Source organism: Gadus morhua, chromosome 16, assembly GCF_902167405.1.
Source record: "Gadus morhua chromosome 16, gadMor3.0, whole genome shotgun sequence".
In the NCBI taxonomy this organism is placed as follows: Eukaryota; Metazoa; Chordata; class Actinopteri; order Gadiformes; family Gadidae; genus Gadus; species Gadus morhua.
Genome location: NC_044063.1, coordinates 10,980,897 through 10,998,865, shown reverse-complemented (window position 1 = coordinate 10,998,865; position 17,969 = coordinate 10,980,897). Strand labels below are relative to the sequence as shown.

The following is a 17,969-nucleotide window of genomic DNA, read 5'->3' as shown; positions in this document are numbered from 1 at the left end:
ATGGCTATAGATTCATAAGGCTGACCTGGGAACAGTGCTTAACCGGCTTGTTTAATAATCGCGACGATATGAACAGGTTGCCTACTCTAAAATGCTATAACAGATGTTTCAACTGTGCCGGAACTTCTAGCAGACATTGTGTGTTCGGTATGAACTTACTACTGAAGTGTTCGCAATGCGTTAATTGAATTAACAAACATTATACGTTCACAAACATTCATATGTTTGTGAATTTTCATCACTTACGTACTAAATTCGAATAGCTTTTTAATATTCTGTCTTTATGAACAGGAGAGTGAAGATAGACAGGAACATGGTTGGAATGACCTGTAGTAGGCATGTTGTCTACAGCAGTGGTTCTCAAAAAAGTTATACCGCGTATCACCACAGAAAATATGTCTCCCCAAGTACCACCATTATGACAGATGTTATAAAATATAACAAGGTACGGTAGCGTAGGGCTACGGCCCTATTAAGCTACGCACATCTCATGCAGGAGGCACATTTATTCTTAAAAATAATTATATTTATTGTTAGCTGAGGTCAGCTGTACAAAGTCGTAGCACAGAGACACAGAAACACAAACACATACACACAACAAGTGAGAACATGATCTCATGGTAAATGTATTTTCATTCGTACTAGTATTTTGATAGTATTGTTTTTAATCTAACGATTTTTTTTTTCTAATTCCTCTGCGTACCACTTGATACCGCGTCGCGTACCATAGTTTGGGAACCACTGGTCTACAGCTACAGCCAATTTGACTTATTTCCTAATTGAAAGGCTAAGCAATCAATGACATACCAAAACAAAAACCAAGACACATTTAGGTGAAATAAAATGACGTACTGCAAACCACTGCTCCTTGAATCCACCATCAAACCAAACACGCTATCATAACGCATAAAAAAATGACTACTGGGTTTATAACATCCTTTGAAGTATACGATGAAATCCCTGAGTCAAACCTGAACCAGCCCACATGCTTTGGCACATGCACAGACCCATGGGTGTATACCGGATATTGGAGGTTGAGCCCCTGGCCTTTTCCTGCCCCCTTAGCCAAAAAGAGCAACCTCAAACACAAGGCCAGTTATAGTTATATTGTGTTTCCATAACTAATGTCCAGCAACAGGAATGTCGTGAATCAGTGACGTCAGTGACAGTGTGACTGATAATCACTGAAAGTTTACTTTCTTCATATGCCAGTAACCATACTAATCATACGCGCTTTTGGGGCTCAAATATGGGAGCAAAAGTGCCTTTTTCCATCTTTCTGTGGTAATCTTTTACTCCATACAATCGTCAATACAAGAACATCCTGATGAAGCGATGGAGTACATATTATTTTAAAAGTATTATAATAGTGTGTTCTTATAGCATCCTCTCTTGACCCCAGAATTCATTGTAAGCCTATGCATATTTGGCCTTTGAAGTTCAACTTTGAATTAATTCAAAGTTTAACTTCTAAGGCCAAATATTATATATATTTTCTCAAAATGTTTTTAGAGAACTTAAGAATCCAAGCACAAAGAAATTGAACAAAACGTAAATATATTTATTTTCGCCAGCAGGGGACCAAGAAAACGGCTGCTCATCTCCTTGGGCTCCTCAAAATTCCAGCAGGAAAATGAGCCCAGGGGCGAACTACGCTGAGAGAGTATCCGGAATTTTTGTGTTATCCCGGCCTACCGCAACGCAAATTTCCGGTCTCTTACTATGTCCTGTGTGCGCCAGGCAACAGTCCCCATGAGCGAGAATATTAAAGTCAAGAATAACAATAAAAACCACAACGACGACAGACAAATTAGTTATGGACTTCGTTACAAAGAGTTGACAAAGCAATAACCAAAGCCTGTAACGGAACGGATATCCCTCTAGAAAATCCATCCCTCTCTATCTCGTCTCTCATCGTCAATCCCATGGTCCTGAAAGTCCCGCCCTCCCTCTCGAGAATAACACCCGTTTGAAGCATCCCTTTCCCGGCATCCCGTCCTGAGACGAGAACGGGGGAACTGAGTCAGCGGTACATTTCCTCTATCATTCCCTGTGTGGATTGATCTTCTGTATGTGGATTGATCGTCTCTACATTTGTGGGATTATTACATGCGCTAAACTCATACGGATGCCCCGTTTCCACAAGCCTACTGTACGTATACCCTACCATTTTGTAGTGATTCGTGGAGGAACATCTTCCTCAACTTTATCAGAACTGATCGTTTGGGATACTAGAGTCGTAATCAGTCGGTAATTGTAACGTTGACCTTGTATGTATAATGTGTCACCATTGCGATCATTCAAAGGTTTTTTGTAGGCATAACCTTTCGTCAATACTGCACTTTTCGGGGCTTTGTTGGACAATGGGATTAACGGCAACAAGTAGACCCACTCGTGGTGGTATATCATTCACTGTTCATCGTGGCATGAATTCGTCTAACTATACGACGAATTCGTTACAATTAGCTACACATATGCCTACGATCTCTTTCTTTCTTTGTGTCTCTCACCCAGCAGACTATATGACTTGCTTATGAGATCTCCTCGGATGCCCCATGTCTTACCGGGTCTCCTCCATGAGTGTTCTTCCTCCCGTCCGAAAGGACCGGATAATCGCTGAGCTACCCAAGGTACGCCATTATTATTATTATATTACTTGCATGCTGCAGGGGTTTACAAACCCATACTCTGACACGTTCACAGCACGGCTACAAAGAAGGCTGTTTGTCTTGTCTAGTGTTACAGTAAAGACGCTGCTCTGCACACCAAGGATGAGTTCACCAAGAAAGTGAGGACGGCATGTCAGGAGCAACGCACCGGGACTGTGGGGTGACTACTAATTAAACCACCGTTTTTTGGGGAGGCCGATGGACATTGGCTTCAGGTGATGCTTACCTTTTCTCTCCGCTGTGACTAGGTTTAAGATATCCAAGGTGATTGTGGTTGGGGATCTGGCAGTGGGAAAAACCTGTCTTATTAACAGGTAAACAGAATTTGAGGTTTGACTCGAAATATTTGATGCATTTCCCATTTTACTGCTGCCACATACAGTAACAGCGGTTTTATTTGTTGCAATGGACACGCCTATCTATTACCAATTGTTCTTTCAGTATGTTTTGATGGCTTGAGAGTGAGAATGGCATAACAACAGTTTGACTTGACTGACACTCATCTTCTATCATTCAGGTTCTGCAAGGATGCCTTCGACAAGAACTACAAGGCCACCATTGGCGTTGACTTTGAGATGGAGCGATTTGAGGTGCTGGGGGTGCCATTCAGTCTGCAGTTGTGAGTCTAATACAGTGCTTACCTACAGTAACGTAGCATTAATAAACGTGTGTGTGTGTGTGTGTGCGCGTGCGTGTGTAGGGGTATGGGCTGTAACATTGGCTGTGTATTTGCTTCCAGGTGGGACACTGCAGGACAGGAGAGGTTTAAGTGCATTGCTTCCACGTACTACAGAGGGGCGCAAAGTAAGACCAAAATTTAAAGTCTGTTGGTTTCACAAAAAAACGAAATGATAAATCTATGTCTATGTTGAATAAAGAGAAGCCATCTTTTTCATTTGGACTTCGAGAAAGGTCCAACAAATTCAATCAGTGTTACTTTCTATACTACTAAAAATCTTTATGTGTGCGTATGTGATGATAAATGAGCAATGCTTGGCAGTGATATAATTTGTCCTAACTGACGTACAAACCTATTTGATGATGAATGCATTGGGATTGTCCCCCTAATTATTTCAGATTTCATTGTTTTCTCAATGCAGATAATAATGTGCTGAATCATTTTTCCTCAGCTGTCATTATTGTTTTCGATGTAAATGACGTGGCCAGCTTGAGCCACACAAAGTAAGTATAATATTGAATATGATTATATCATTTGGAATATAATTATATATTTCTAATCAAATTGTGTTTAAAAATGTACTTTTACTCCTTCAACACAGGCAGTGGCTTATTGACGCCATGAAAGAAAACGATCCCACAAACATTCAGATTTTCCTGGTCGGAACCAAGAAAGATCTAAGTGTACGTATGCCCTGTGTACATAGAAAGACCTAGAAGATGTACTCCAGTAATGGTGTGTTCTGGTGAGGCCAGACAGCCTCGTACCATTCCTGTGGTGAATGAGTGAAGGTCAATGAGGACTAGCTGGTCTGACGCCAGAAGCACAAGCTAGTGTTTTTTTTAACATAACCTCGGGAATGTGTTTATTGTTGTTTTTGGATCTCCTTTTTTTTGGACATTCATTTGTGATAGCAAATACATTTGACCCTGAACAAATGATGATATAACAGATGATTAATTACATAAGGTTTGAAAGTACCTGCAACCGCATTTTCTCAAATGAGTGACTTATTCTGAAATAATTCAGTAGAGTCAGAAGATCAAAACATGTCCGCACTCGCAGAATCATTATGGCAATGGCTACCTTAGACGCGTTAATTCCCTGCATGGGGCTCAGAGTGATCTCATTATGTCAATACAGAGCAGCGTTTAGACATCTGGCCTTTCTCAAGTATCCTCACTAAAAATTCAAATAGCATATTTTTTATTATTTTAACATATACCTTTACCGTGCGTGAAAACTGATAACTCTTTACATATGATTTCTCTTAATTTAATGAAATACTACATGATCCTATCCGTCCTCACTTGGGTGTTTTCGTGTCTCTCTAGTCTCCTGCGCAGTACGCTCTGATTGAGAAGGATGCCATTAAAGTATCCCAGGAGATGAAGGCAGAGTACTGGGCCCTCTCCTCCCTGACCGGTAAGGGGATATATCACAGAGCAAAGTTAGGAAAATAATAATGATTCACAGGAACGACTTCTGGGGGCCACATTTTCCATGTAGGGACAGGGCTATATTGAAGTTCAGGCTTGAGATTCATGGGGGGGGGGGGGGGTGTTTGAATGATGTTACCTAGTAACCCAAAATAGTCTCAGCTTACTCATGCATTAATGCATCTCACACATAGAGGGCAGTCTGAGTCCATATTAACATTTTTACCAGGATCAATCCAATGCACTACTCTACTAACTACTTTAGGTTCCTTTAATAATAATGATTGGACATACCTTAAACGTGTGTTTTTCCAATGATAGGGGAAAACGTGAAGGAGTTTTTCTTCCGCGTGGCTACTTTGGCTTTCGAGGCGAACCTCCTCGCTGAGCTGGAGAAAAGCGGGACGAGGCAAATCGCTGATATCGTCAGTGAGTATTGACCCAGTACGCCAGCAATATCGCTCTCCGCCTCGCCAAAGAGGTGTTTGGCACATGTGCTTCATACAAGCTTGTGTATTTGTTTCAGAAATCAACAGCAATTCAAACAATCTCAACGCATCGTCCAAGAAGAAACAGCCAAATTGTTGTCAGTAAGCCCGGAAGCACGACTGTTAACTAAAGGAATTAAAGGGGAGACTTCCTCTTTGGCCAGCACCTCATGGGATGTGTAGAAGTGGACCAGGAGAAAGGAACACAGTGTTTTTTAACAGACTTGGGATATGTTTTCCAATAATTGGAAGTGGATATATGTGTTTGGTAATTTCCACTTGACAAACTAGTCTACTATTATTCCTCTATTTCGGTACGACCAAAGTGCAATATTAAAAACATCTAGATGTAGTAAATTAATGTGTTCGGTTTTATATAATCAGTTATGCAATCAATTGTCAGTGTAATTTAGATATTTGCTACGTCTAATATCTTTCCGTCAACACGTTTGATTGTTTTCAAAAATATATATAATGCCTCAGTACAGGCCTATTGGAGGTTCATATCAGTGGGCATTTGAATCCGTTTGCTGTAAATTCATCAGTTTAATTTTGTATTGAATGGTGTGTGGCCAGTGGAATATTTGCAATAATTAAACCAATTTCTTATCTTTTATAGATTTTCTCACTTGCTTATTAAAATATATAGTTGCATTCAAATTATATTCTCAGTGGAGTAACAATAGCTTCAAACTCCTAGATGGGCCTTAGAATATATTTCTAAATGTGTGTATTTTTTTGTACGTTTTCCATTGCAATAAAAAAAAATGATATTATGGAAAAATCACAAACAGCTTTTTCATATTGTTTAATCTATGTTTTTTTTACATGAGTACAATGAACATATTTTACAAATATTGAACAAATTTTGCCTGTCTTAAATTGAAGTAAAAATGATCTCTGTCTTATTCTTCCTAATATGTGAGAGTAACTGGCGTGTTTTCAACTCTTAACAACTCAAGGTGATGGCGATCAAATTGTTCTTGGAGTTTCTCTGGGATGCAATGGGCGTGTTTGTAATGTTTCTTTATCCATTTTCCTCCTTCTGTGTTCTCAATTGCGACTGCAGCCACACCTGTAATGATCATGGTCTTGATTTAAAGGTTATCATAATGGTTATGTCCTGTCTGGGAAAACATTGGCCATCATCTGATGATGATTTACCTCAGGGGACAACGGGCACTATTAGTGGGGCGGCCAGATAATGGCTTCATACAGAGATTGTGTTTCAGTACCAGGCGAGTTTTAGGGTGATATTGGAGAACATTTGCTAATAAAAAAATTAAAAAATCGTCCTCTGACGATAGCCGATGGGTTTTGACATCGTCGCGTTCCACACGGTATGTTTACCTGCATGAAACCAATACAAACTCACACTTGAGTTTTCAATACTAATTCACACGTGATTGGTCATTACTAATACTAACCCGTGATACTAACTCACACTTGATTGGTCAATACCAAACCACACTTGATTGGGCAATAGCCTACTAACCCTGCCACGGAAACCAGAACGCTTCTGATACCCAAATCCGTGTTCCGTTGCCTACATATTCAGAATTAATATGCAGATATCTGTTTATAGAGATGATGTTCAGTCTAATCTTGTGTTTCTATTTGGTAAATTATAGAAGAATTAAAAACAAACGGACCTACAACGATGGCTCCCAGCTGCTCCACTAGTTGAATAGCCGCCTTCATCGTGCCTCCGGTCTCTATCCACTGGTCCACTAATAACACTCTGAGACCTGGGGGAAAGATGAATGTCGTAAAGCTGTAGACCTAGCCTACAACTCCTAACCTCATAAACCATTTTGTGAACAGAAACGTTGTCGTATGTTTTAGTCAACACTTGGGGGCAGTGTCCTATTTAGGATGATGGTTGATGTCCTTTCATTCCAATGGGCCTCTTTCGCCATTCCCTTGTCGCTATAGTTTGGTTGATAGTGCCTTGGGGCCTCGGGTAGCTTGGGAACCAGACGAGGCGGTGAGGTCATGTTTGCGAATTGGTGATGTCAGGTTAGGCCTCCGGGTGTGGCCTAATTGTCTTCTTTTTTTTCCCACGCATGGGACAAAAAAGAACAAAGCCCAAACATGTACTGAATCCCAGGACACATTTCCCAGAAGAAAAAGAACCCTGCTCTTTTGGGAAGATGTGGGATAGATCAGGGAGGAGGGAATATTAACCTGGCTTGAGCACATCAAGGCGTACTTCCATGTTTTTTTCCCGGCATGAGTAGTCAGTGTATTGCTGGCTCTGGGTTGCTATGCAGAGGTGGCCGGCCTTACGGATGGCCAGGAACCCCTTCCCCAGAGTGGTGGCCACAGAGGCCCCTGAAGACCAGCACAATTAGAAATACGTTGCCATTTTACCTTTAAAAATTATCAAAATAAAATTATCAAAATAAATCTCCTCAAAGATACTGATATTGGTTTCATAACACATATCATATATGACTTTGGATAAGTTTAACACATTCACAGGGTATTTTTTCTGCCCTGCACTCGCCCTGCATGTCTTATTTCAGCAGCGGGTTGAATGACTGACTATTTTTAGCACAATCCCTAACATAGGTTAGCATGCACAGCTAAAGCAGTGTCTACAAGTTGTGATCAAAACAGAGCATGTGGACGGTTGCTATTTCAATATATTCAATTAAAAAACATCAGTGTTTTACCAAGAATAAATCCCATTGCATCTATGCCAGCTACCAGGTCCACACTGTCATTCTGGAAGGGGCTGAGAAGGTCTTTCACACAGTCTGCTAGAGCCTGGACAAACCAACACACCAGTGAATCGAGATTGTGTGAACCAGTGGAAAAGTTTTACTCATGCATGAGATCATACTTATGGTGGGACCATTATATTACATGAATGAGATACAATTTCGATTATACTATAAAGTGTGCCTTTTTTGCGATCCAAACACTTGGAAGACAACAAGCAGGGAACCGACAGTTAATCAATCTGCGAAGATGCCCTAGTGATCGTTACCTGGGAGTTGCAGTAGAGTCTGGAAGGGTCAAGCCAGGCAAACGTTGGTCCTTTGGTGTTGGGGGCCATTAGAGACAAATACCAACCTTTCTGCCTGTCTGTCGGAACAGCCAGTACATCCATTCTCAAGCAGTAGTTTACACAGACACAGCGGGCAAGGCTTGTGGTCACAGACGAGCATATCGGGTTCCAGTGTTGTGCCAACTGTATTACCCTCCGACACCATAGGTCGGAAAGGCAGCTAAGTGCAGATAATATGGCTAGATGTAAATTGTGTAAATATTCAATGGTGTTTTGACAAGAGTTGGACCAATACTTCTTTTTTTTTACTCAGGGACAGCATAATTTGTAAAAGTATTCCTACCACAATACACTCCCAGAGACCCCTGGAATGTATCGGATGTTTCGTCTGGTGATTCGACATCATGGCGTCTGTTGATTTGATTTGACATCATCGCATCTGGTGATTTGACATCATCACTGCCCGCCTTGAAACAATCCGCTTAGCCCACTGAGTAGCCTGGGCTTGATCTCTACACCAATCCCCATAAACCCTGCCATGTGACGAAGCACTTTAATACAATTAAAGCTTTTGAAGTGTTCTTGGGTGGCGTTGCTGTAAAACATAGAACAAGTCACTTTTTTTTATCATAAGGGTTATGTTCTTTGTGCATTTTTCAATGTTTAAATAAAAACATTTGAATCAATCAACAGTTGAATAAACATGAATCCAGCGATAAGCTGTGGTTTGGCTGGTTTGTCTCTGAAAAGCTGATTCATGTTTTCTTTGCAAGAAGGGACAAGAGCCTGCTGCAAGGCACTGGTATGAACAAGTGGTTCAAAATAGGACCATGGGCCCAGGTTCCTTCAGGGCACGACAGTGCAGGGACCTCATGTGGGACTTACACATAACCCAGATGGGTTGTTAATTTAAATAGTAGGCCTACTATTTAGGATTTGCATTATTGTGATTCGTTATATGTAATTTTCCTGCTCATTATTGGATTTCCACTGTTTTGTGGAGCCTCGGGCATTTCACCCTACGATGACATGAAATAGAAATACAATACAAAAATATTGTAAATGAAAGCAATAGAAAAAAAGAAGAGAAGATATTACCACTAAAAGCAAGGAACAACCTTCGAATGTGAAAAGTTATTAAACTTATGAGCAAACGTATCTTATAGTTAAGAATACAATGAAGAAGATATTTAAGGTGCTGTTTTCAAGAATATTAAAAGAATAGAATACAAACATTATTTAGCTGAAGACCAGTTTTTTCTTAACTTTCTTCCTAAATGCAATCTAAAGGGGGGAAAGGTTTATTTTCTTCAGAAAACCTCCCACGCAATCCTCTCTTTTTTTCTTCTTCTCATATTAATTCATTCATTGAATTTATTTATTTAGCGCTTTTCTAGACACTCAAAGACGCCTACAGTGAAGGGGGGGGGGGGGACCTCACTAACCACCACCAGTATGTAGCACCTATTTGGGTGATGCACGGCAGCCAATCGGCGCCAGAACGCTCACCACACACCAGCTTGAGGTGGAGAGTGAGGGATGAGGTGGAGAGAGAGGGAAAAGAACATTTAACACTACTATGGACCACATGTAAACCCTATCGACCACATGTAAACCCTATTGACCATATTTAAACACTATCGACCACATTTAAACATGTAAACCCTATCGACTACATTTAAACCCTATCGACCACATTTAAACATGTAAACTACATTGCATAGGGGAATACATATTATACATTATACATATACATATACATATTATACATATTGGTTAGTATTATCATACTCTTGCACTTCCACTTTCAGTAGGCCTTAACTTCTCGTTTGGTCCGTGCTGTGCCCCTTAACCCCAACAAGGTGACCGAACAGGATCCTCTATCCACTGCCCTTAACCACGTGCTCCCACCCCGTCTGCAGACACGGTGGGAGCAACCGCCATGCACGACATACACCGACAAGTCCGCCCCTGTGCACAATAATTATCATTTATAAAAAAATTCCAAAAGCAATCCCCTATGCGACATTGCAAGAACGCCCAATCTGCAGGATCAAATGGTAGATGACTGGTGTAATGAAATCACGCAAAAGAAAATGATAGGAACTGTCTTCCTGGATTTTTCGGCTGCGTTTGATATTCTAGATCATGAATTATTATTGGCAAAACTGAAACGTTATGGGTTTTCATCATCAGCTTTGTTAATTATTAAAAGTTATTTGAGTGAGAGATGGCAAATGGTTTATTTCAATGGAAGTGAGTCAGATTTAAAACAAGTAAGACATGGAGTACCCCAAGGAAGTTGCCTTGGACCTCTTTTGTACTCAATCTTCACCAATGATTTTCCCTTGGCATTAAAAACAGCTCGCATGACAATGTATGCCGATGATACGACAATTTATTTAGCTGAAAGAACTATTGATGGATTAAATAGAAAATTAAGTGAAGAAATGAAGTTGGTTACTGAGTGGGTTAACTGTAATGGATTAATTTTGAATGTGTCTAAGACAACTAGTATGGTTATTGGATCAAACTATTCACTGCGTTCAAACCCAGAGCTTAATGTGATGATCAATAACAAATTAATAAAACATGTGAAAGAGGTAAAATTATTAGGAATCATCATAGATCATACATTATCATGGGACATGCATATTAAGAGGATAATAACCAAAATTGGAAATATTCTTTCAATGATTAGGAGATGCTCTAAATATCTAACAACACAAATTACTAAACAAGTCATTCAAGCACTGGTTCTGTCACATATGGATTATTGTACAGTTGTTTGGTCCAATACCTCACTAGCCAACATCAGAAAACTGCAACTTATACAAAATAAAGCAGCACGTGTTGCACTTATGTATGGAATAAGGTCGAATATTTGCCTAATGCATGCCAGTCTTGGTTGGCTGGATGTTAAGCACAGATTGTCATATCTGTTAATGGTTTTTCTTAAAAATATAATAACAACTAAAATGCCATACATTTTGTATAGAAAATTGTCTTTTAGTTCAAACATACATAATTATTCAACTCGACATGCTGCTGGAGGTTATTTTATTTTACCCAGGGCACTCTCTCAAGGTACAGTGTTATATCGAGCTATGAAGGAGTGGAATGCCCTTCCACCCAATTATGTCATGCAACAAAGAAACATGGTTAGTTTTAAAATGAAACTAAGAGATTATTATTTTGATCGCAATTTTGACTATTAGTAGCCTATTTGTAAATTGGGTCCTGGTATCCTTGTTGTGTAGTGATTCAATGTAGGAGCGGGTAACATATGTTAAGTGTTTGTCTTGGATGTTGTTGTATTGAGTATGTGTTTTCTGTATGTATTTTCTGTTTTATGTATTAATGTGTGGTGTGTTAATGGTTTGTATTTGTCATTTATTATGATGAAATGACCCCAGGAAGAATAGCTGCTGCGTGGCAAAAGCTAATGGGGATCTAAATAAACTAAACTAAACTAAACCCCATCCTCGTTACCATGACATGTGTGCGTGTCAGCAAAGTAAATGTGGATTTCTGGTGAAAAGAACCAGTCAGAGGGGAGGTAACTCACGGCCGATGGATAACGTTCACCCCCCTCCTCGTGCGTAATGTTAACCCAATGCGTTCCGCTGAGACGTTCAAGTCAGTGCACTAAAAACTGCTGTTCGAGCATAAAAATGTGACCAACGACATGGTCGTGCTTGGAGCTTGCAGCGGCCAAAACCCGAAGCTTAAACCGCAGGACTCCTCCCATTATTGTTATCCCGGGTATTAATGATCACCCCATTACCACGCTGCCTTAAAAAGCGGCTGGTCGCTCGATCCGCCGGAAAGTCGAGGAGCTGTCTGCAGAGCGCGTGGTGCTGAAGGACCACCCGCCGCGATGTTGTGGGTCCTCTTCGTCTTCCTGTCGTACCAGGACAGGAACGTGGTCAAGGGAAAACTCCTGAACGACGCCCACGGCGCGGAGAACGAGAGCAAAGACGCCTGGTTCACGGTGAACCGCACTCTTTGTGCAAAAATGTCGATGCTGGCCGGTGGGATGGAGGCTTTGTACCAAGTTTCAGACGGGCGTCGGTCGGTGCGCTCCGTCGTGGACACACGCGGGGACCTCGTGGACTGTTCCATTATCGTGGACAGGTTGCAGGTGAGGTCGTTCCTGCACCTGTGCAGACTGGGACTGACGCAACAGGACTTCCACAGTGAACGCTTGAGCGCACAAAATAACCGTTTTGTGCGCATGGAAGAAGCTTTGGCGACTTGCCGACAGTTTACGCAGAGGTCCGAGCCCCGCGTGGAGCCGAGGCCGCACAAGGCGCCAACACAGCCGTGGCCGAGTGGGGACGAGCGAAAGAAGAGATCGAAGAGAGGCTTCACGTACCCGGGCACGCTGTGGTGTGGAGCCGGCAACATGGCCGATCACGATGACCATTTGGGTAGGTTGTGTATGGTTCCACACTGTTGATCGGTCAGTTTACAAATATTCATGCTACCTCGATATGAAGAGCAAGGTGATTGATATTGATTGTGTTCCTCTCATTGTAGGGGATTTCCCCGAGACCGACAGCTGTTGCCGCACACACGACCACTGCCCTCACGTCATCCACGCCTTCTCCTCCAAGTACGGCTACACGAACTTGAAGTGGTACTCCATTTGTCACTGCGACTGTGATATTGCGTGAGTAAATGGTTATTCTTTTTTTTCAACGACATTTTAAGCGTTGATCAATATCAACATATGTCAGTTGGTCTGCCTTATACTGGCATTCTGCTGAATCAAGTCATACTGGTAATAAAGAAAAACCTGAGTAATTCTTTTCCTTATTTGCTAATTTTCATCCATAATTGGATTCGATAACTTTAACCTTTAATAATTTGAACACATTATATAGCCAGATATATATTCCATTGTTTGTATTATTCATTCAGTATGTGTATCATTGAAAAAAACCTACTTGGCATAAAAGGACTAGCATCGCCCTGCTAATAAACAGCGTGTCTGTGGTGTGTCTGTGGCGTGTGTTTGGCGTGTGTGGCGTGTCTGTGGCGTGTCTGTGGCGTGCTGCAGGATGAAGCAATGTCTGGCCGAGGTCAACGACACCGTGTCCCGGGTGGTGGGCCAGGCCTTCTTCAATGTCATCGGGGCGCCCTGCTTTGAGTTTGTTTACAAGGACCACTGTGTGGAACGCCACTGGTACGGTGTGTAAGTAAACACAGACATTCTCTCTTGTATTCACGTTGCCCCTCGACCCCCCTCTTTGAGCTCTTAGGGGTTCACGTCTCACTCTCCGTTCACGTCTCACTCTCTGTTTACGTCTCATTCTCTGTTTACATCTCACTGATTAAGTCTCACTCTGTTTAATTCGCACTCTCCGTTTACGTCTTACTCCCCTTTACGTCTCACTCTCCATTAACGTCTCACAATGTTAAAATCGCACTCTCTGTTAACGTCACCCTCTATGTTAACGTATCACTCTCTGTTAATGTCTCACTCTACGTTAACGTCTCACTCTTCATTTACGTCTCATTATCTTTATTACGTCTCATTCCATGTTTACGGCTCACTCTCCGTTTACGTCTCACTCTCTTTTTAATGTCCCGCTCTCTGTTTACATCTCACTCTCTGTTTAACGTCTCACTCTGTTTACGTCTCTTTCTATTTGCTATGTCTCACGCTTCGTTTACGTCTCACTCTCTTTTGAATGTCTCACTCTCTGTGTACATCTCACTCTCTGTTCAACGTCTCACTCTCTGTTTACATCTCACTCTCTTTGTTTCTTCTCACTCTCCGTTTACGTCTCACTCTCTGTTTCCCGCCCCCAGATGCAAACGGTACGAGAGGCTCCCGGTCGCCGTGCCTCAGCCGGCCGTCCCGTATATCTTCGGCGGGATCCCGGTCATCGACGTTCTGACCGCGCCTCCTCCCCCTGCGAAGACGGACACCGCTAGAGTCAACGAGCAGGCGACGAGGCTGGAGGGTGGCACCACGTCGGAACCCCCGTCATTGGTTACCATGGTGACGGCGGCCGAGGACTTCATCAAGGTTCTGGCCACCGTGTCCACGTCTCAGGGCACCCCCTCCGACGCCACCAAAGGGGTGGCACACAGCATGGAGGAGAAGAAGACGAAGAAGGAGAAGATGAAGAAGGGGAAGAAGACGAAGAAGAAGGAGAAGAATAACCAGAAGAATAGTGGGAAGAGGAAGAAGCCACAGAACCAGCGTAAAAATAAAGGGAAGGGGAGAGGGAGGAAGGTGAAGTCACACAAGGACACTGGAGTGGAAGACGTTCTCGTAGCTTCCAGTAGCAAGGCGGGTGTTGGCGACCACTTCCTCATTGAACTCAAGGCGGGCCGTTCGGGGCACGGTGACAAGAACACATTTGTTGAGGGGGGATTCGATCTGGCCGGGCACAGGGGGGCGTCCAATGAGGTGATGAAAGACGAGCCGGCGTTGGAGAAAGATGCCGCCGAGGTCACCTCGCCGTCGTCACCCAAAGAACGGGTGAATCGACCGTCTGAACGGGCCACGGTGAGCACAGGTTCAGCTCGTCTAGCAGCGTCCGCCAACACCACCGCTGCAACACTGCGCAAGACTAAAGCCTTGAGGTCAAGGAAGGGGGAGAGGAGGAGGAGGAAGAAAACTCCCCAAAGTGAGAGTTATTGTCCTCCAGATAATGCACTAAATATGACTCTAAAGGAGGACTCTCCTCTGAGCTCCACCGCCCGTTTAGCGGACACATCGGGCCCTTGCATTGTTGGCGTGAACCCACTCACCCAGACAGGACTACAAAGGCCTAAAGGCCGCTCTGAATCAGGGTCTTTCTTGACCACTTCCAGAACCCAGGTCATAATGACCGAGGAGGAAATGGTGGGGAGAAGATGGAAAAGGAGAAGGAAACTGGCCTCTGCTGTCCCCATTGTTTCAGTCGACCATAAAGTTCGCAAAGAGGAGAGTGGGACAGAGATGGACAGCATTGGCGCACACACAATCATCACCGACATACCTCAGACAAAAAGGCAAGAGCTGGAAGTTTCACACAGGCCGGAGATGTATGGCACAAAATCCACTGCCTGCGTAACCCCAGCTCTTAGTCGAGGCGTTGTTAAGGCAAAAGGTCAAAGGTTAAAGGGCATGGGTCGACAAAGGCGGAGGGGGACGGCGGTGCTGTCTCCATTCAAAGGAAACCCACTTCTGGAGCAACCATTGGAACCCGTGGTTTCTACCAGTATGAGTGTTTTATCGGGTACCACTACAGTAGTTACCAGGCCGTGCCAACAAGGGCAGCATTCGTGTGGAAGAGGACCTCAGCATGTGAAGACCGGCATCTCGTTGCCTGTCACTGCCGCAACACAAAGACCGACAGGAAGGAAAGGGGACAAAACAAGGAAGAAGACATTGCTCTGCGTTCTCTGTGGTAGAGGTGCCAGTCACACAACCAGCGAAGCTACACACGAATCAGGGACATCGACCGGAATCCACGTCTCAACAGTGGCTCCGAATGCCGATGAGCAGGAAGAGAGCCTTCAGATATCTAAGGACCGTTTGTTTGCCACCACAGGAGCACCGGTTATGAGTGCTATGCAGCTGTCTATTCAAAGAGCTCAGAGGCAGATGGACTTCAAGAAGAGAAGAAAAGAGTTGCTCTTCTTGCGGCAACAATAAGCCATCTTGCAGAGGCACAGAGTGACGGGTGAATAGATGTCTTAGCTAGCCCACGTAGTCCACGACTATGGAACTGATTGCCTTCACATTGAATGAAATGCAACATAATCATGTTAAGAATAAATCTTCTCTTGTTCAACATTTGAGCCACTATCGACCGGGAATCATGCCTTTTTGATTTTTAACTCATTTTGTAAAACAGTTTTCATGTTGATAAAAAAAGAAACGATAACAAAGTCTTGAATCTTTCATGCCATAGAACATTACAAAAAATATATATATCTTTAATTGCAAACTGAAAATCATTTCAGTTGCATGCACCCTAATAAGCTGCATGTAATGAGGAGTGATTTGAAACATACCTAAACAGAACCTATTGGCCAGCTTAAGAACCGAGCCTGCTTAGCCTTCCAAATGAACCACCTTTCTGTCCCACTGTATCCAGAGCAGCCGAGGAAGGGAACCAGCAAGCATTCCAAGTGTATTTACTGTGCTCTTTTGTTTGTAGGGGAATGAGAACTTTGTTCCCCCCCCCCCCCCCCCCCTACACCAGTCATTGTGACCCCCGGTCGAGTAGGAGAGGGGGTTGAGCGGGTCACATTCTCCACAAAGGATTAGGTGTAACTATGTGCCCTACTCTCACGGCTCCATAAGAGCGCTCTAACGGGCCCGCGTTGTGGCAGAAATCCCAGGTCAGCTGACTCCCACATGCCAACGCAAGAGGAACGGACCCGGCCGAGGTCGGTGAAAAGGAGGGATGCCTTACCCATAGTTTCACTGCTACGACGACGCCGACAGCTACTGCTACTACAACGACCACCACTACTACTGCCGCCATTACTACTACGACAAACACCACCACTACTACTACTACCACCATTACTACTATGACAACTACCACCACTACTACTACAACCACCATACTGCTACTACTACAACCACCACTAGTACTACTATACTACTAGTGTTACTACAACCACCACTACTTTTACTATTACCGCTGCCATCCCCACCACTACGAATGTTACTACAACCACCACTACTTTTACTATTACCGCTACCATCCCCACCACGGCAACTACTACCTCCACAACCACCACTATTACTAAAACTACTACTGCTACTACCTCTGCCATTACTATTACTACAACCACCACCAATATTCCTACCACTATTACAAATGTTTATTCGGCAAGCAGTGTAGATGTACTTCTACTTCAAGTGTAGATGCACGTGCAGATACATCTCACGGAACAGGAAGAGATTAGGGCCTTTTACTGCAGGGAGGCCTGAATGAAGACTGAAGGTATTGGCGGTTCGAACCCAGACCCTTCCTCATGGGAGTCCGACTCACTAATCCCTGGACTATCCCCCAGTGTGGCTCCACAGGCCCGCCGTGTTGGACCACCCCATGGGAACATAGGTGCATTGAGGACTGCGGAACGGCGGGGGTTGTGATCCCATGTTTCTTGGAGGACACCCCAGCACCCCTAAACCCTGGGGCTGTGTGCCTTGGAAGACACCCAGCCCATGGTTAAGGGGAGCTGGCAGAGGTGGGGCAGAGAGCTGGAAGTTTGAAACGCAAAAGGAGGAGAAAGGTTTATGTCGCCTTCATTCAATTATTTGTATTCATCTGCACTATTTTTCCTTTTCAGTGCCGCCTCCGTTTGTGAGTCCATTTTTGACGTTTTATTCACAGATGGAATTGATATATTGAGATAACAATGGATGGATCGTGCTGTGAGGAGAGTAGCTTGATTTTTAATCCATTCATAGTTCAAAATAATTTGGAGTCTGGAATTCAATGGGTTCTGGAGAAGCTTTTAAACGTGCAGCACATAAAAGCCACTGCTAAGTGGATCATTGCAAATGCAATGTTGAGCACAGAAAGGTTGGGGATACAATGAAAGTACAAAAATAAATATAAAATGACTATACGCATGCGGTTTTAAGGTAAGGCTTTAGCTATTATAGCAAGGATCGGATTAGAAAGCATTGAACTGATGCAATTAACACAA

General features: G+C 43.2%; 3 protein-coding genes across 4 annotated transcripts; 2 read left to right on the top strand and 1 right to left on the bottom strand.

Moving 5' to 3' along the window:
* The first annotated feature begins 1,922 nt into the window (after positions 1-1,922).
* On the top strand, positions 1,923-6,062 carry rab34a (RAB34, member RAS oncogene family a). 2 transcript variants are annotated; one of them, XM_030381471.1, is made up of 11 exons: positions 1,923-2,152; positions 2,518-2,630; positions 2,738-2,829; positions 2,918-2,983; positions 3,187-3,288; positions 3,409-3,473; positions 3,800-3,851; positions 3,950-4,031; positions 4,683-4,773; positions 5,109-5,216; positions 5,314-6,062. In XM_030381471.1, exons 2-11 carry the CDS (start codon positions 2,556-2,558, stop codon positions 5,379-5,381), a joined length of 801 nt encoding a protein of 266 aa, XP_030237331.1. In that variant the 5' UTR covers positions 1,923-2,152; positions 2,518-2,555; the 3' UTR covers positions 5,382-6,062. The 2 variants fall into 2 exon arrangements, with proteins under 2 accessions (XP_030237331.1, XP_030237332.1); XM_030381472.1 differs by having other exon boundaries at positions 1,966-2,152; positions 2,515-2,630.
* Positions 6,063-6,076: 14 nt separating this feature from the next.
* On the bottom strand, positions 6,077-9,350 carry zgc:174895 (purine phosphoribosyltransferase family protein). The gene is made up of 5 exons (XM_030381474.1): positions 8,271-9,350; positions 7,954-8,047; positions 7,463-7,609; positions 6,928-7,023; positions 6,077-6,350 (listed from the first exon to the last, which is right to left on the bottom strand). The coding sequence occupies exons 1-5, from the start codon at positions 8,391-8,393 to the stop codon at positions 6,190-6,192; spliced, it is 621 nt and encodes a 206-aa protein (XP_030237334.1). The 5' UTR covers positions 8,394-9,350; the 3' UTR covers positions 6,077-6,189.
* A 2,137-nt stretch (positions 9,351-11,487) lies between these two features.
* proca1 (protein interacting with cyclin A1) lies at positions 11,488-16,177 on the top strand. The gene is made up of 4 exons (XM_030337359.1): positions 11,488-12,724; positions 12,834-12,966; positions 13,357-13,491; positions 14,112-16,177. The coding sequence occupies exons 1-4, from the start codon at positions 12,172-12,174 to the stop codon at positions 15,949-15,951; spliced, it is 2,661 nt and encodes an 886-aa protein (XP_030193219.1). The 5' UTR covers positions 11,488-12,171; the 3' UTR covers positions 15,952-16,177.
* Positions 16,178-17,969: the final 1,792 nt, after the last annotated feature.